Below are 19,239 nucleotides of genomic sequence, written 5' to 3'. Positions count from 1 at the left end.
TGCAGATGGAACTATTCTCAATATTTCATTATAGTTATCATTTTTTTGGAATGGAATCACATTTTTTGTTACATAATATGATTTTTTTTTTATTTATTCTGGATATAAAGATATCAAGATGCAGTCAAAAAATTAATAATTTAGAGATATTTTATATTTTATTCTCGCATATTCTGACGTAAAGTATAACATATCTCGTAAACTATTCATTTTTTGATAATTGTATATTCAATATTTTTATTAATTTACTACTTTCTGCACAGAATAATGAGACGATTCAATTGGTATTAAAGAAGATACAATTACTTTAAAAAAATTATGTAATTAAAAATATACAGATATATATTTTCTTGAAAACAATTACATGCTTTCATTACAACTGCACCAATCGATTTATCTCATTATTTTGTATACAAAAGTATTAAGATATGCAATAATAAAAAAATGAATAATTCATAAAATATTTTATGATGATATCTTATGTCAGACTATGTCAGAATAAAATATAAAATATAACTAAACTGTTGATTTTTTAATAACTGTATATACCTTGATACTTTTATATTCGACGAGAGAAATCGCATTATGTAACAAAAAAATTTTTATTTAAAAAATTAGCAATTAAAAAAAATATTGATAATGTCTCCGTCTGCGAATAAATCAGTATCATAAATACGTAGCCTTCTTAAAATTATACAACTTTTTTCTAAACTATTTTTTAATCAATTGCTTTGTTTTCAAGATATTTTACCTTTTTCCCATTTAACATTTAACATTTTTGCAATACAAGAATAAAAATTTCCTCGAAACGTCTTTATTGCGATAGTATTGCAAACATATTAACGTCGGATTAACAAGGATAGCAATTTGTCGTTAATTCTCCTATTATCTCGTAAAAAAAATGACGAAATTTGCATATTGATTTGTATATTAATTAAATCTTGCCGTTTTCTATCGGATGTTATCTTCAAGCATATCGATATCCATGAAATGGCAATGAAAATGGTTGCTCAAGATTAAAGAGCGGCAGGGAAAACGGCTTAAAACCGGCGTGACTCGATGCAATCGATGCAATCGAGAATGAGATTAGATCGTCGGCGATTGCCCGTCGCGTTGCGTCGGAGTTCGGCCCTGCAATGCACCGCCGGCATGGAGACTATTAGAAAGTCGAGCTGTACGAGTTACGAGCCCGGGCCGTAAACACGGCCGAACGGCGAATTTCATAACGAGCAGCACCACCGCGAAATCCGCGAGGCACTTCTACGTGGAAAATGCGGTGGAAAATGCTCTCGCGATATTCTCTCGTTTTTCGCTATCACACTCCGTGTGTATCTTTTATAATACAACGCCGTCGTTGTTCTCGCGTTGTGGTCGCTTGTGGTCGCTACATTGCAGAATTCATTTTTCAAGGAAAATTAAAAAATTGCCGCACATAGGATAAAGAATTAATTTCCCATTCGCTCGCGAATAACGAAATATTTTTTGCAAAAAATTTGTTTTAATTATTATGAATATTTATATATAAATATTTATAATATGTATATAATGAAAAAAACCAGATTTGATTTAATTTATAGATTAAATTGAGACTGAAAATATCGAATATGTTGTATATAAATTGGAAATATCGACGTTCGAACAGCTTTTCTTGAGAGCAAAATAAAAGCTTCTTATTAATTCCGGTATTAATACTATCGCTGTTACTATTTGTAAATGCCGTGATTGTTTCACTTGTAACAATTGATTCCGCGAGTTTGAAAAAGAACAACGAGATCGCGTGTGCATACGCGGTGCATTGTAATTGAACAATGACGACAGGTGACGTCATCGGTTGACAAACGGCACGTCTCGTTTGACAGCTCGCGAACTTTAGAGTTTATCAATACAGATATAAATGGGAACGCCGATAGAATTTTTCTACAAAACGCGAAACCGATGATGTCATCGCGAATACGAAATTTCACGTCTGATGCTCAACTTTTTTTTTTATCTCAACACGTCTGGAAGAATTTAGGAAGAAAGTGCGAAAATGAATTTGTCATAAATATTTGCCGTGAATAAAAAAAAAAGTCTTGTTTACATCGCGTTTGCGTTTTTGTTGAAACAACCGAGGTTAACAGTACTCTCATCGTTACGTGATTTTTTTTGCGAAATATTGGAAATTGAACCGGATATAGATCTTGAATCGAATAGATTAACACTGTTCTAATAATAATCGTGAGTAACAATCATTGATATATCGCGAAAGAAATACATCTTGTTGTTTATGCACTTAATATATCTGTTTCGCAGGACGACAAACGGGCAATTACAAGAAACAGCCGCATTAAAACCATGTATCTCATTTATGTTTTTACAACACTTTACATTTGCACGTCTGACGGATTTTTAAATTGTTTTATTTATTATTCCGCGACTTTTAAAAATTCGAAGCTTAACATCCGGCTTCTTGCATTTTAACAATTTATCGTGTGGTCTTGCGTGTTTTTTTTTTTTTTTTACATGTTAGCGACTTATCTTTTTTTTTTTTTTGTTTTCAACTGAATGGACATTCAAGCTGTCGCCTTGATCCCTCACGGGGGCAAATAGCACAATACAGAGATATAAACACACTGATCATTTACGAATGACAAACGCAACGGGATAACGCATACGGCTTAGGCGTTAATTAAGAACAACACGGAAAGCCTCGAGGGCTACCACGGGGCTTTATAAGACGGCCGTTGTACCGTCGCGCAAGCTAATTAATCGACCTTGGTAATTAATCTAAACACCGCTATTATCGTGCTCTCGCAAACGATTAATTCGCGCCATCCGCAGGCCAATAGTCCATTCGACAGTCGCGGATAAAACGGCACTTTTACGTCCTATATATACGGCGCATATTCATCACTCGTTCCGTTATGTAGCGTTTGTTTTGTAAGGCGTTCATTAAACCTGGCCGCGATCCAGACTGCAACTCTGTATCTTTTCTTGCATCTCTGAGAATTCTTGGCGGCCGATACGTCAAACCGGGAGAGAGACGGCACGTCGAGGTGCAAGGCGCCGACGCGCAACAGTTGCTGTTGCTGTTGCTGTTGCTTCATAGCCGAAACGGCCAGATTTTTCCGGTCGTTGCGACTGCCCGAGCCTCCGACGCGAATGAGCTTATCACACGTATTTTTTGGGCCGATGATGTAATTATTCCCGGGATTTCATACGCTCGCCGCTATTTTTCGAACGAAAAGTAAATCCTCCCTCGCGTAAATCTCCTCTTGCTTTTGTACGTAGTCTTTTTACCTAGCGCGTTGTAATAAAAAAAAAAAAAAGAGACTTATTTGTCATTATTATATTTGCACTCTGGGATTTTAGTAGTGTTAGAATGTTATTATTTCCAAATCATGATCTTAATGCCCTTGACATTGAAGTTCTATATATATATATATATATAATGCCGATGATTTGTGCGTGTCCTAAAATTCCACCACTCCTCGCTCTTTTCTTGCCAATTCTTTGATCTTTGACACAGATTTCTGTTTAACGGAAATGTAATATGAAATTTTCGCGTAGAATAAGAATACAGATTTTTATAAATTTTATAAATACAAAGGGTTATCGAAAGGGTTATTGTTTCGAATATTTAGAATATGAAAAACGAAAGCGAATAACGGAATACTAACTTGATTATAATCTCATAATACATTCACTTTTCGCTCCCGGCGAATTGCCTTATTTTGCACGCGGAAATCACGATTAAATGCCGTCGATTAATAAGATAGATTGTATAGAAAGTGAGTCAGCAATTGATAATAGTGATTATTATTCGTCCAATAATGACATTTGTAATTGAACTCGTCAAAGAGGAGATTAAAAGATTGTCGTTTCTGCTGTGATCGATACCCGACATGATAATTCAGAAGTAGTGAACTTTACGCAAATAATCTTTATGAAGTTATTAAATTTTTTATTTAATCATTAATAGTGGCCGGGATAATTTTGCGATGATCTTTGATCTTTTCACCGATTGTATAATATAATAACGTGTCGTAACACGAGATTGACGTTAATAAAATTGTACGGTGTATAATCACATTAAATGCCTTTTTAATTACACTTTATACTATATGCGTTTTATATTTTGCGTCAATATTATTGATCAATGCTAAAGACTCGGTAATGTAATTGTAATTCGAAAACCTGACCGAAGACACGTGTGATGTTGTATAAACATAAACCAACTACGTGATATTCTAAAAATAGTATTTTTTATCAGACTTTTTTTTTATAAGAATTTTAAATCAATATATTCTTTTAATAATACTTCTTTTAATAATATTATATTGAAAAAGAATTGATAATTGTTAAACCAATAATATTTAATTGCGATTAAAAATATTTTTCTCTTTACGGACTCTTACGACGATCGACGACGATGGTTTTCGATTTTAAAAACACCATAAGAAGAATAAAATCACTCGTGCAATTACATCGCGTCCTTCTCATCTTAAAATATTAAGCGCGGTAATTAACGCACAAAAAAAAAAATAGAAAATCTTTTTATTCCTTCACACGTGTGTAGCAACGTCATAAACGCGCGATGCTATAAACACGCGCGTGACACACGCACGGCGCACATCGTTTGCGGCTTTGCGATTTATGAATTCATAATTATTATTATGATGATTATATCGCGGTGTACGCGCCCGGCACGCGCCGCGAAAATGCAGCCAGAAAATTAATCTACGCGTCTAATTGCCGCTCGGAATTAACGACTCGACTTTCCCAGGCGAAGGCCGCAGTTTCGGCGGGTGGGCTGTAATTAATGACAAAACCATGATATGGCCGTCCGCCGGAAATCACGCGCGTTGCCCGAATAAGCCGGATCGATTGGCAAACGTTCTCTCTCAAAGAAGAATTGCTCGCCGCAGATGGTGCTGCCGGATCGATAAAGCACGGATCGATTGTATAACGAGACGCGCGTTTAAATTCCTGCGACGACGCCGACGTACGCGATACGAATACGCGTATCTCATGTTTCAAATATTACGTTGTCCTTCGTCGATTATGGTCGCGATGTGGCTGTAAAAGGGTTGACTCTGCAGGTTTTTGAAATTGAAATTTCAATAGAAAATTATTTTACATACTCTTTCTCTTATCTTCTCTGATATTTCCCGAATTAGAAGAATTTAATTTAAGTTTCAATTATCTTCCCAAACCGTGTCGTTGCTAATCAATAATCATTAATTATATGCCCTATAAACTTGGTAATTGATATTGTAAACGATTGCGTAATCGTTTATAGTTTCTATTTTAGCATTTTAATTGGTCGCTCGAAATTAATTAGTCGCTTGATTGCGAACTTTATTCATTCCATAATGTAATAATAATTTAATTGTAATTATAATTAATTAAAATGTTTCCTGAAAAATGTATAGCGATTAGCGTATTTCTAATCTTAAAACGAAAGCTTATTATGAGACAAGAGAAGATTTTATCAGCCCGAAAAATCTAATACCGAAATAGTCTTGTTAATGACTACTTTTTTTTTGACCTTCGGAATTCCTTTGATCGTGAAGATTTGTTTTAACCTCGTTTACTAGGTCCTTCTTGAATTAATTGAACGCAGGAATCAATTAGGCGGAAGCCTAGACGTCCTCGATTTATGCTGTTTTTCGAAGCGGAAGTTTCTAGCTTTCTATCAAGAAACATACCGAGTATACGCGATCCGAATAAAATTCGCCTTCTCTCTATATTCAACTATCCTATTAAACCCAGCGTGTATAAGGTTTCACTCCAGAAACAAAGAAAATATTTTACGAAACATTTATTTTCCGTATTACGTTTTTTAAGATACGTCTCGAAATAATCGAAATAATATTTTGAATCACATTTTTTTTTTACGCGTGACGAGATCAGTAATTAATTTTTTACCGATAATTTTTTCATAGAAAGTAATTTTACAGTTTATTATTACAGTTTATACAAAACAGAGTGCAAGAGTGTTAAATTTTTGGTGTAATCTTTAAAGTCTTCGAGGACGAAAATTCTATGTTGCATCTCTCGTTTATATCCTCCCTGTTTTTCGATCGTTGGCATTTTCGCTTAATTTACAGGACGATAACGCGAAGAGTACATTGCGCGATTCGCCTGCGACGGAATTTCCACGTTGTTTTGAGTCACGGCGGGTAATTCTGATCAACGAGAAGAAAAATCCCGTGCCAGTATTAATTAAGAGTGATTAGAGTGTCAAACGCTAAGACAAACGTAATTACCAAACAAACGACAAAACAATAGCAATAAGAATAGGTCGCACGTTTGAGGTAGAACTGGTGAATCAAGAAACGAGAATTCAAAATTGTTAAACTTGGGATAATTTTTTTTATTATTTATTTCTATATATTTCTATATATTACTTAGGATACATTCTGAGAACATGATCATTATCATTATTAAACAATGAAATTATTATTCTTCATTTTTACTGAAATGCACATTCCTTTTAAATTACATTTTCCTTCTTGCCTTTTACGTCTTACTGATTACGTCTTAACGATTATATTTTGCAATAGTCTTCGATTGTATTCTGCTTTTTTTTTTTTTGTGAGTTGATTACAATCGGCGATTACTCTTTACGTCACTTTTTCTACGTCACTCATGATTCGTTTCCCGAGATCGACTGACGAACAGCATTTCCGCGACGGCTTCGATCTCGCCGCGACCGTACCATACGATGCATTACGTCGATTACATTATACGGACGAGGTTACGTCATAAAGTAACGCGGTTCGTGGCATACGAGGCGGCACAAATCGAGTTTATCCTTTGCGAATTCCCGAGGCCCCGCCTCGTCAAAACAACGCCGACAGCCAGCGGAGTTTCCGTCTCGGCGGCCAACGTTGTTCCCGAACAATCTGATTGCCACACTAACACACACACACACACACACACACACACACACACACACACGCGCGCGCGTACACATTCCGTACTCTCTTTCCGTAAGTTTGTCTTCCGAAGTTTGGTTCATAGATATCGATCCGTCCGTCGTCGAGGACAACGAGTTTTATCCTTGCGGTTTCCGGAACGATCGTTAAATGAGTCGGACAACGTTCGGGAAAGAACATCTCCCGGCGTTGTTGCCCGATGGAAACACCGACGCTCGGCCGGCTCGTTAACGGGGAAATCCTCGTCTTCGTTTTATCGAGTTTTCTTCGTACCTGTCAGAGATGGACTCAAAGCCGCCGCCGCCGCCGCCGCCGCGACTGAAAGCATTTTCCATCCTATCGTTGAAACACCGAACACAATTTATCGTTTTAATGCTAATCATAATAATTAAAGGTATATACGATAACGGTGATATGCGAGACACAATGGAGAAATAGCGAGTGGCGCAATAATACGCTATGAGCTATGAAACACGGACGGCGATATCGATCGATTCGCGTAACACGAAGGGAACTTTAAAGAGCCAATATCGGTGTGTCATTAAAAAAAAGCAGTATAATAACCGTATAATAACCGCTATTATCGCTCGCCCGTGTCTATCGTCGGGGGGCGACGTTACCATCTACGATGCAATATTATTTATCGTCCGTAAATCTCTTACGAGCGCGCTCTTCCAGGCTCCTCTCCCAGGAAATAATAATAAACGCGCGTCTGGAGTAACAAAAGATTTCCCGCGATTGCCCGTATTTGCCGAACAGACGCGCATAATAAAATCCCGATCGGTGGTGTAAAAACGCTGAATCTAATTCGGATCGGACGTTCGAAATTCGGATTTTGAGACGGTTAAGCGGCACGTTAACGGCATCGCGAAAGGAAGTCCCATTTTGGCGCGATGCCTCGGTCTTGCCAATTTGGTGGCGTGGCTTTATGAAATATGATAACAGGAGAGTAAAATCAACTCGCGCGTAAAACTTCGCGATAGAACGGTGTATTTATTACGCGCTTGGCCGAGTAAATCACACATCTCACCAGTTGCGCTATTTTGTGCACACTGCTCCCAGAACTGCAACGTGCACTTTTAAGAACTCTAGTCTATTCGACGTTCTAGATAGTGTATTTTAGTGTATTTTGGATACAGTTATAAATTTTACATTACACACATTTGAAATATGTATGTCTTCTTGGGAAAAAAAAAAAAAATATATATATATATATATATATATATACGCTAGCCGAAATTTTTTATCTGCTCTTAACCTCAAATTTAAGATTTACAGAGGATTTAGATTCTAAAGGATTATGATAGAGATTTATTTTATATGGATCGAGTCCCCTACTTTGCATTTGAAATAAGTAATAAACGAACAATTTTTTGCTTTAAGAAGTTCGAAGAGTGTTTTGGCTTTAATAATAAAATATTTTGTGTATTCTAAATAAGAGTTTTAAATTCGTAAAGTATTAAAAGAGATTTGATTTATCAAAGTATTAAATCTTGATTGAGGTCAAGCATAAAAGAAAAATTCTTTTATGACGACTCGGATATATATTGTATATACAAAGTGATTTTAAAATGCAAAAGTGCGAAAAATTTTAAGAGATGATTTTTCGTCAAAAATTAAGGAGGGTTTTTCATATAAATATATACTTTTATGTCCCTTCCTGAAGAGTTATGCCTCCTCTAAAAGAGAAAGTGGAAATAGGTTTTTATTTTTTTTCTCAACTTTTGTAAGTTAAAAAAATGAAACTCGGTGGATCTTTCATTGTTAGATAAAGGATATTTATTAATTTTGTGTTTTAATCCTCCTATATCCTTACAAAAGAATGAAAATAACAATTAGCAAAAATAATATTAAAATAATATTTGTTTTTTATCTGAAAACTATTGTATTTTACAAAAAAAATAAAAACAATAAAAGTTTCTAAGAAAGATAAAGAAGTTTCTAGAGAAATAAAAAAGATATCAAACTTTCTAATCTTTCTAATATTTCTAATATTTTTAAATAATCACATTCTGGCTAATTAAAGTTCTAATAAAAACTTAAACAGGATTTGCTAAGTTTGATCATTTACGACGTTATGGGAGGTTTAAAAAAATATTTACATATTTTTTATTAGTGAAAAATGTCCAAATTTTATTCTTTTGATTTCTCCAAGACTTAAGAGAAAAAATAAAGACCTAATTTCTATCTTTTCTTTTGAAAGAGTGTAACTCTTCAAGAGAAATATAAGACTATTTGCATAAAAATATACCTCCTTAACTTTTGCAAAAGAAAATTCGTCTCCAAAAATTTTTCACACTTATCTAAAATCGCTCTGTATATTCTTCAATCACTACGCAGACACGGACAAAATTCCCGACTATTTCTCAATCGTCCTTTCCCTCATCTGCTTTTCCTCCTCTCTTGGCATAAGTGACATCTCGATTATTCGTTTCGAAACGCGCGGTTACGACGTCGCGCGCCGTACTAAGAAACAATACTCCGGCGATTTCGCCGGACTCAAACATCTCGTTTGATCCTAATTGCGATTACCGTCGCTCAATTAACATCCGCCGACAATGATCGCCGTCCCCGCGATTTCGTCACGCGGAGACCGCCGCGGAGGTTTCCCGTTGAACGCGCGCGCGTGCTGTGACGGAGAGGTCCGAGAGAGTCATCGGGGGCCTCCAGGTAACGACGTCGGAGAATACGATGACGGCGGCCGCGCCGCGGGTTATCGCAGGAAATGTCGAAATCGCTCGTCCGCGCGCGCACGCGCCACCTTTCTCTCTTTCGACGGCTCGTCGATGCGCGCGCGCGCGCGCGCGCGCGTGTGTGTGTGTGTGTGTGTGTGTGTGTGTGTGTGAAAGAGGTGCCTCGAGTTCGCCGGTCGGCGCGCGTGATCTCGGTCACGCAGCGCACCGATAGCGCCGGGGAAATTGCGCGCCGTCTGTGCACGTATCGTCCGTTAACCACTCGCCCAGCGGTGGCGGATTACCGCACGGACACGTAACTCGAGCCATTTGATTCGCGCTCGGGCGTAAGGAGGTCATCCGAAACTGTGCATTATTAACTGCTAACTGCCGTCGCTCGCTCGCTCGCTCGCGAATCGACTATCTATTTTGTATTGGCCCTCGCAGGCCTGGGCGCGCGCGCGCGCGCGCGCGGGGGGGGGGATGTGATCTGTCCGCGACGAGGCCATTACGGCGAGAGACCTTTGCGGATAAATTGAAATGCTCTCAAATGAATTGGATCCTCCTTCCCTCCTTTCCTTCCTTCCTCCCGTTTGTCTCCGCGTCGCATTTGAAAACGACGGAGGTCGTTTCATCGTTTTCAAATGCGATCGTATTGTAGTCGTAATTTAAATAAAGTCTCTCCTTTGCATTTTATCACTCGCCCCTATCTTGGCCTACTTAAGTGGAAAGACTCATCGCGAAATTTTGTTAAAATATTCCATTTATTTCCATTTATCTCGCTATACCGCTGCATTCGGAGGGAAAAAATCATATCAGAGTAGACAACGCCTCAATTATATATTATAAAGCTGTAATAAGAAGAATAAGTAAGTAATATGAACTAAAGAGATTTATTAACTATTTAGTAAGTCATTAAACTAGAATGTAATTTTCAAAATTGTCAGTAGTATTATGGCATTATTTCAAAAAGATATTTGTCTAAACTGGAAAAATGTAATTGTCATATCCTATTTGTTTATATAATTGTGTCATAATTATAATTGAGTCGCTATTTTACTATCAACTAATAGTTCATATACGTTCCCGTTATTATATTTTTATAATATTTGGTGCTACTTTTGATTTTTATTTTATAAAACTAGTTGCAGGAATTCAAATTTCAGAAATACAAAACTATAGTGGTCAAAACTATTTCATTTTCTCTCATCCTTATTCAAATTATGCTTTTATTATTAAAATTATGATTTTATTATTAAAATAATATAAATTTTTATATAAATATGATTAATATTGTATTTATGAAAAATATTAATTTATTATATAAAATAAGAAATATGGTGAAATTTAAAATCACAACGTTTTTAAGAGAGAAATATATAATTAATAAATGAGATTAAACTTGTACTTATTACATAAATTAGATAAACAGTGCAAAATATTTCAAATTCTACATTAGATAAGTTAACAAATTTTTTTTTTTTAAGAAGATTAAAAAAGAATCTTAAAGGAAAGATTCTTTCTAGTCGAAGGGAATATTTCGATATGTGGCATTTCGGTTTTTTGCTCAAAATCAATTTTGTTTTTAATTTTATTTAATACATATGACAACGCTTTTTTATATATGCTAATCTAATGCAAATCCTAATTTTATTCACTTTTGATATTTGTAAAATAAATATCTTGGCATTGAACTATATTTTATATCATTGCCAATACTTACTATAGTGTGCAAATGGAAACTGGCAAAGCTTTGATAAGAGAAACGCCTGTGAAAAAAGTCACGTAGTCCACGTTGCATGTAATTGTTTGCAGTTGCCTACTTTCAGGCGCTATCGTTAAGTATTAGAAACAATCGAAACGAGAAAAATAAAAAAATATATTTTTTTTAACGCCGATTATGTCATCGCATCATTGAAAACTGTTCAGTACATAATTCTTTAAAGTAAATAGTGGCGTCATTCTTTTATCGCCATTCAGTTTCTGTTACACACTCGAGCAAATTATTACGCTGTCTTGTTAATAAAAGAGTGGTTCAAAGGTCGACTCGAAAAATTCAGCGCACAAAGCAAAAAGCGAAATCCAGGAAGAAATATCATTCGAGTTTACAGTTTCGTGCTCGAAGGGATTAAAAAATTACAATATTGCGTATCAACGGATAAATATTTCGGGATCCATTTCGATTGCGCCTCGTGTTTTCGTTGAAGGTCCGGTCGATTTGCGGCTCGGGCCGCAAATTTATTATTTATATCTCCGATGACCGAGAATTTGCGCGATGGCGCAATGGCTTATTCATTTCACTCGCGGTTCTCTCTCGGCTCGTATCGCGATTTTCATTAATTAACATAATTGCATTAGGCAATCTCTCTCTCTCTCGTCGCGCAATCGCGTGAAAATACGTACGTCCTCGGCAAATACCTCGGCGTCGACTTTCAGCCTCCGCCGCGAAAAGTCGCGGGCGTGATTCGCGACACCGCGAAGTGTTGCGCAAATGTTTGTTTTTCGGCGAGGTATTGCCCGTGAGCGTGAAAGCAACGGGTGCGTAAACAAGGGCCAAATCGAAATTGTGCCAGAGCCTATTTATACACCTGTCCGCCTATATATATTTCGCCGGAAAAATCGAGACGAAAATGGAACGGCCCCGTTAGGTCACTTAATTAAATAATTATCGTTGGATAATTCACTTTATTTCTATTCGAAATATTTGCATGTCGATAGCATTAATTCCGCCGATCTTCGGACTGCCCCGGCGACTAATTAATGGCATCGCGCGATTTGATTTAGCGGAGCGATGTAATTTATTCTGCCAAATCGCCAGTAAAATCTGACGGTGCCAAAGCCCCGTCGGGCGGTTAAAATCATGAATCACATCCGAAAGTACAATGCGCCGTACATTTTGTACATTGTTATTTTCCGCTTGCCTCCGTATTCAAATATGCGATGCGAAAGTTTCGCGTTTATATCTTTCGAAGTATAAAACGTTTTTTCTCTCAGTTTTTTGTTCGGCGCGCGCGTGCGCACCTTTTGGCTCATATTGCCTCAAGTTGCTACCGAGAAGTTAAATATTATATTACATCGCTGAGCGATTGAGACAACCGTGATTCTGGGAAAACTCTTCTACATTCTTAAAGAGCAAATATTCTGTCCGGACCGAATCACAAATTCTTATCGTTTAATTTATAAATAATGCGATCATTCACTCCATGTCTTTTCTCGAATTTCCCTCTTAAGTAATATTGTACTTCACAAAGTAATTATTTTTTTGTAAATTATTAAAATATATTTTTTGTTTATTTCTTTCTGTTTAATATCCATCTCAAACAAGTTTTTCTTTTAATGCCTAAAAAGACACGGAAAGAACACTTTTGCTGGCAAATCTAAAAATTTGGCTAGATACAGATCTGAAAACGATTTTGTTGGGCCTTCAAAATTATTATACACGATGTTCAAATTGATTGTTAGAAGATCAAACATTTTTGCAATATTATCATCATATTAAGTGTTCCACAAAATAATTTTGATGGGCCAAACAAAATTATTTTCAGCTCTGTGTCTGATGAAATTTTTAGATTTGCCAGTAAAAGTGTTCTTTCGTGGCAGGATTTAATCTCGTGGAGGATTTAATTTTTTTTTTGGTTAAAAATCTAGATTAGATGTGAACAACTCGCGCGTTAGAACATTTCTACGTGCAGGTTATATGTTTTATTATTGCGTGGGGAAAAAAAAAGAGAAAGAAATTTCTCTTGGTGACTTTTGGCAATCGAGGCGACGTTGTGTTTTTTGGAGTGCGCGTCACTGCGGTAACGAGCGAACTCGCCAAGCCGCGTCGAATGTAATCGAATGTAATCGAATTAAAACGTCGGATTGCAATTAGCGCGGGAAGAGATGCGTCTCGCCTGTGTGCACCGCACACAGATGTTACTTCTCAAATTGACCGAGTCGATGCACGCGAGGTGCCGACTGCATTTCCGCGATTCGCGCACACGTCACATCGCGAGAGATAAGACAAAGCTGCATGTGCATCCGGCGCACGTTGAAATGCATCGACATGATCGACGGAGGTCTTCTGACGATCGGCTCCCTCGATTTGATTTTCTCTCTTAGCATCTTTTATTTTTAGTTGCGAACGTCGTTTCTTGGCTACCGCCGAAGAATTGCTTCTTGCATAATCCCCATCGCTTGTTTGATTTGGCACTTTCTGCGCGTGTGCTTGGAAATAAAAATTTTACGTAAATTTTTACTCGAATCTTTTATAGCGAGAATAAATATTTCGTAGAAAGTAATGCCCGTTGCTTTAAACGTGCTCTCTCTTTTTTTTTTTTCCATCTATCGTGAACAGGAGGGTACTTCAAATTGTCGAATATTTCCAGTGAATTTCCACGGAAATGAAACTTTGCTTTGCAAGCAAACGTGACGGATTAATGTTATTCTGATACACGTTAACATTGTGCAAAACACGATGTACTTGATAAATTGCATGTTCGTACATTGCGAATTAAAGTGTCAAGCACGCAAGGTTGCTCGTTAAATTCTACGAAAGGTCGAGATACTTTAAGTACTTTGCGCGGGGGAAAAACAAACATTTCCGGGTAGAAATTATTTTCCAAGCATATCGCAGTTAACTTCGTCAATTTAATTATGATTTAAGTTTTTTTTTTTTAAGCTCCCGCGTAGATTGCATGTGTTTTCAACACCCTTGTTTTGGATTGTTTGTTGCATCTCAGGTCCAGGCGATTGTCCCAGGATGTCACCACCTCGAAATCGACGGAGAACCTCTCAACGTCTTACTTCAGGTATGCAAAAGACACATGCATTCATCATTATTTTGTCTCTCCTCTCTTATCTTCTCTGGACTTCTACAGTAGGTACCTCTAGGTGTTATATAATAGTTATGATTTCATTATTGTCGTATTGACGTTTAGAATGCAGTAGATGATTATGCATCCCTTATCTATAGAAACGCATGTAAGAAACGTAGAGAAGCACGTACGAATGCAAAATGAACGCAATTTTATATTAACATTTTAATCAGCTTTCCAAAAGCATCGTTTTTTTTTTTTTTTTTTTTTTTTTTTTTTTTTTTTTTTTTCCCGTTAACGGTAAGATCGTCTAGATCGTAAGACGATCGAGGAGGAAATTTTTACGTAACAACGCGTAGAACGCGTCTCCGCTCAAAGAATTTTGTATTTCCGAACATAAGTAAAGTCCATAACAGGAGGCGGGCGAGTAGGAACGTGCAGTTTACAGCAACGAGCCATAATCGCTGTGACATAACGCCAGGTTCATTCACCGACTTTTTCCATTCACGGCTCTTTTTTTTTTTTTTTTTTTTTTTTTTTCCCCGTTTTTCCTTCGCGACGCATTGTGCCGCATTATTCAGGCTCATTCGCGGGAAATCTCATTGGGCCGTTATCTTTGTCGGCCACGCGTCCGCGCGTAGAAACGGCCGACTTATGGAGGCGACCCGCACGGTACGGTGGTTCGTTGCATCGTGAAATTGCGTTTTGTTATGGCTAAGCGAGATTGCCTCGAGCTTGAGCCGAGCGTTTTACAAATAGTGCCAAGCGCCAAACTGTTAGCGTCTACACCGCGCCGTCCCACACAATACGTTTTTCTACGAGGATAAGTCGACGAGTGAGGCTCTCTCTCGACTACGATTTCCGAATGCGACTTGATTCCATTCCAGGAGACGTAAACCGCAAATAGAAATACCTTTTCATTATTTTGTGTACATTTATCTTCGTTGCGCCGCGTATACACGCCTTTCACACCGTACACATCTTTTCTGGTCTCTTTGTTTTCTCTCTCTTTCTCTCTCTCTCCTTTTTTTTTTTTTTTTAATTTTTTTAAGTCAAGTTTTACAAGCCGATACTTTGTAGCTTCGGAATGGAGATTTTGAAAAGTTGATTTTGAAAAAAAAAAAAAAAAAAAAAGAAAATGCGTGGAATGGAGCGCCTGCGTCTCGATTAATTCTCGTTTCGTTCCATCTCTTTCGATCTATTTTTCCTAATTTTGCTTCGCTTAATCAAATTTGTTTGAGCGCAACGAGCTCGGGATATAAACGAGAGTAAAGCTAATTAATTATCACGTTTACTCTATTACAGGAGCAAGAGCCGTAGCGTGGATCATGGATTTACGACACCTTTCGATTTAGATGCTCTGCGGAACAAGGTTGAAGGACGCTTCGAATCTGTGGATAAACTCTCGAAAGGTGAGTTAACCACGTTATTACGTTATTAAATAATAATAATGGCTGATTGCGTTGAGGTTTTTTTCTTGCGTAAAAATTCGAATAGCGCGAAAGAATTCCGTCGCGAATATCATCACGATTCAATCATTTCAAAATTCTTTTCAACCTTCTCGCCGAGTTTAATTTTAAAGAAAAAAAAAAAAAATCGTAAAAATTAATTGTTTTATTTTTTTAATATTTTAGTTAATACAACTTAGATATATATTAAACTTGAAAGCGAACGGAAACGTGGAAATCAATTTGACATCGTCATTTTAACAAATACACGCAAGTTTATTATATATATCCAAATTCTATTATCTATTATAAATATTTGAAATTTTATGAAAGATCTAACATCAAGCGGATATGATAACTCATTGTTTCTTTCCCTCCCCCCCCCTACTTTTGAATGATACATCATCGTATCATGACACTTGTGCTCTTTCCACAATGACCGATTCGATTCGATTCTCGCCGCGTCGCGGCGTAATCGGGGATTACTCAAAATCTGTCGTCGCGCATGGATTTTCGCACGCGCGACGATTCGCGCGGAATATCCGGCGCGGAAGTCCCGCGCGACGTCTCGTCGCTGCGCCGCGGCGGAGCGCGGACGAGCTGTACGGGATCGTAAAGGTCGGGCCACATAACGATATCTAATGCAACGCCGAACGAAGGTCTCGGGGACCCGGGCTTGTGGTTTCGACGAATCAGCCGCGCGCAGCCTTACTCGGGACAGAGAGTCACATTGACTTACTTTCTCAAAGTGGCACAAGTGCCAGCCACGTGTGATCGATCGCCCTATCTCGCGCATACGTCGAAACCGACGCGCACTACCAATATCTCCGCCTTAGAGAGCTTAATGAAGACTAATTGACACGCGGGATTAAGGGTAAAGGGTGGTGCGGCGGATAATCAATGGAGCAGCGTTTCGGATAAACGGAACACGGATTATCCGGCTGCGAGAGATCGACGGGATTACTACGGGTGATGAAATGATACGTTGTCGCCCACCCGAGTCGATTCTCAATCGGGATAGGCGATTCAGGCGGAATGTATTATCTATACATAGAAGCTTTATTGTGTGTTAACAGAACGATGGCGAGAATTAATTCTTCGAAGCGCAGTTTAATATCTGTTGAAGTACCTCTTTATCGTGTCGCTTGCCAGTCGAGCGTAATTAAGAAAGGAGCAAGCGATTTTTATCGTCGAAGCGACTTGACTTAAGTACATCTTAAAATCTTGTGGCATCATCGTATTTCCTATAATTTAGTCGCTACTTCTGCGACTACTTGCGTGTTACGACAAACACGCGCGCTTAGAATTCTTCATCGCTTTCATTACATTATGTTTACAAGGGTGTTTACTACCTGAAAAAAAATCTGGAAAACCTGGAATTCTCAAGGAATTTTGTTTGTGCCTTGAAAAATCAGGAAATTCTCGGGAAATTTTATTGAAGATCAGAAAATTTTTTTCGAAATTGCTTTTTCTGATTTTATTTTATCTTTATATTGTAATCGGGAATTTGCTGATTGTTAACGATAACAATAAACTCATCCACGCTAAACGTTAATGATTTTAATTCAATATTCAATATTGAAAACAACGCGATTTCACGTTACATGCAATTTTGTTTAACGAAAATGGATATTTATTTTAATAGTTTTATAAATAAATTTAATTTTGCATCGGTTATGCATTATATAATTTTTTATTTGTAGCTTTTGAAAATAAAGATAGAGTTTTTTCTGCAATGTAAAATATTTATTTTAGACTTCTTGTAATTTTTCTCTTTCAAAATTTTTCAAATCTAATTATTGAAGTTCAAATGATTCTTAATTATATATATATATATATATATATATATATATATATATATATATAATTTATAAACTTTTATGAAAGGAAACATTAAGGATTTTGCACAATAAATATATATTTAGGTGTGAGATACATTTAAAGATATTTTCATTTCATTTTTTAACAAATTGCCTTGGGGCAAAATCCGGGAATTCTCAATGAATTTTTTAGGTTAGATATCTTGTTTACTTATTGCACAATGAATGGACTTGAATTGCTGATGTCTGAAAATCATTGTTGGCGTCATTATAGCCGCGCTCCATTTCGCAAAATTGTCACGAAAATTTACATACGATCTCGATCTGGTTGCGCCGCATGGTTTATTAAATCCGCTTCAAATACGCGAGCAACCTGAAATACCAGTGAACGTCATTTGACTCATTTTGTCGTACATATGCACGCGGGCGTGGCTCTAATGGGGACGGAGGGTTCACCAAGGGACAATTGTTTCCAACTATCGTTAGAAATTTATCTCATTATTTGCACCAGCCGTCTGCGGAATTGCACGTCTGAGAAATAATCCGTTCGCCAATCTAGCCTTCTGTACTCTGAGATAATAGTCATTGCTCGCAATCGCAATTATTAATCAAACGAATTCCGGAAAGAAATTTTTTTTCATAACTACTTTATTATTATTATTATTATTATTATTATTATTATTATAATAATAATAATAGGTCTCATCTGTTTGTTAAGATTAAACATTCAGGTTTCAATTACAATTAGCAATCCGAGGCGGTTTGTTGAATATTTCATGATATGATGTTAATCATTTAAATTTATTAATGTTTCAGTATTATTATCGGTTATGTATTTCTATTTATATTTTTGATTGCAACTAGAGAACTATCGTTCTTCGTTGCAAACATCGTCCCATCGAGTAAGAAAAAAAAATTTTTTTCAGCGGAGCGGTTCTGATATCCCGAGTGTGATGCATTCGTCGATTACATTGACGTTTTTATCGGGGGGGGGGGGGGGATTTTCTCGTCGTCGTATCTATGCATACATGTGACTGTTTACATTGTAACGACACTAGTTGCGCACAGGCTGTGCAAACGTTTATTCCCGATTATGCCATGCACGAATATCATCAAGGGCAGAGCTTTGAAAGTTTCTCGGAAACGGGCAGCGTAATAGCGCTGAAGAAATAAACCGGCGGAAACTTATTCGCATTATTAACAAACACCCGCTATGATTTATTAAATTCCAAATGTGTATAACCTTAGCCTTAGCCCTGGCTAAGTTAATAAATATTTGTTTCCGCATTCTCCGTCTTTTTTCACGCGGAACCTGTTTTACCTGTGATTAGGCGAAATGCGCATAGTATCTGAGATCCGATTGCTTCCAGTTTTAAGAATATATTACATACATCTACATCTAATGCAAATTTTTTTTATTTACAATGAAAAAATTATGAAAAAAAATTATGGATTCTAGTCTAGATTATATTTAGATGTTAGATATTAAAAATTTTACGATTTAGAATCTGGATAAAAAATTATTTAAATATAAAGTGGAAATATTGTAATATTAAGTGTAATCGAGAAATAATTAC

The 19,239-nt window shown here is 36.9% G+C and overlaps 1 protein-coding gene across 12 annotated transcripts in view; it reads left to right on the top strand.

Moving 5' to 3' along the window:
* mtd (TLD domain-containing protein mustard) overlaps positions 1 to 19,239 on the top strand; it is a 147,895-nt gene that overhangs the window by 73,645 nt on the left and 55,011 nt on the right. For 9 of the 12 annotated variants that reach the window (XM_089078477.1, XM_089078475.1, XM_089078474.1 and 6 more), the window contains 2 exons: positions 14,320 to 14,388; positions 15,700 to 15,806. In XM_089078477.1, coding sequence (XP_088934603.1) covers positions 14,320 to 14,388; positions 15,700 to 15,806 — 176 coding nt within the window. The remainder of the gene's footprint in view (positions 1 to 14,319; positions 14,389 to 15,699; positions 15,807 to 19,239) is intronic. The other 3 variants (XM_089078479.1, XM_089078476.1, XM_089078469.1) reach the window with 1 other exon arrangement.

The sequence above is a fragment of the Pogonomyrmex barbatus genome, unplaced genomic scaffold (assembly GCF_055798465.1).
Source record: "Pogonomyrmex barbatus isolate J1 unplaced genomic scaffold, ASM5579846v1 scaffold23, whole genome shotgun sequence".
Taxonomy (NCBI): domain Eukaryota; kingdom Metazoa; phylum Arthropoda; class Insecta; order Hymenoptera; family Formicidae; genus Pogonomyrmex; species Pogonomyrmex barbatus.
This window is presented reverse-complemented; position numbering and strand designations above follow the sequence as displayed.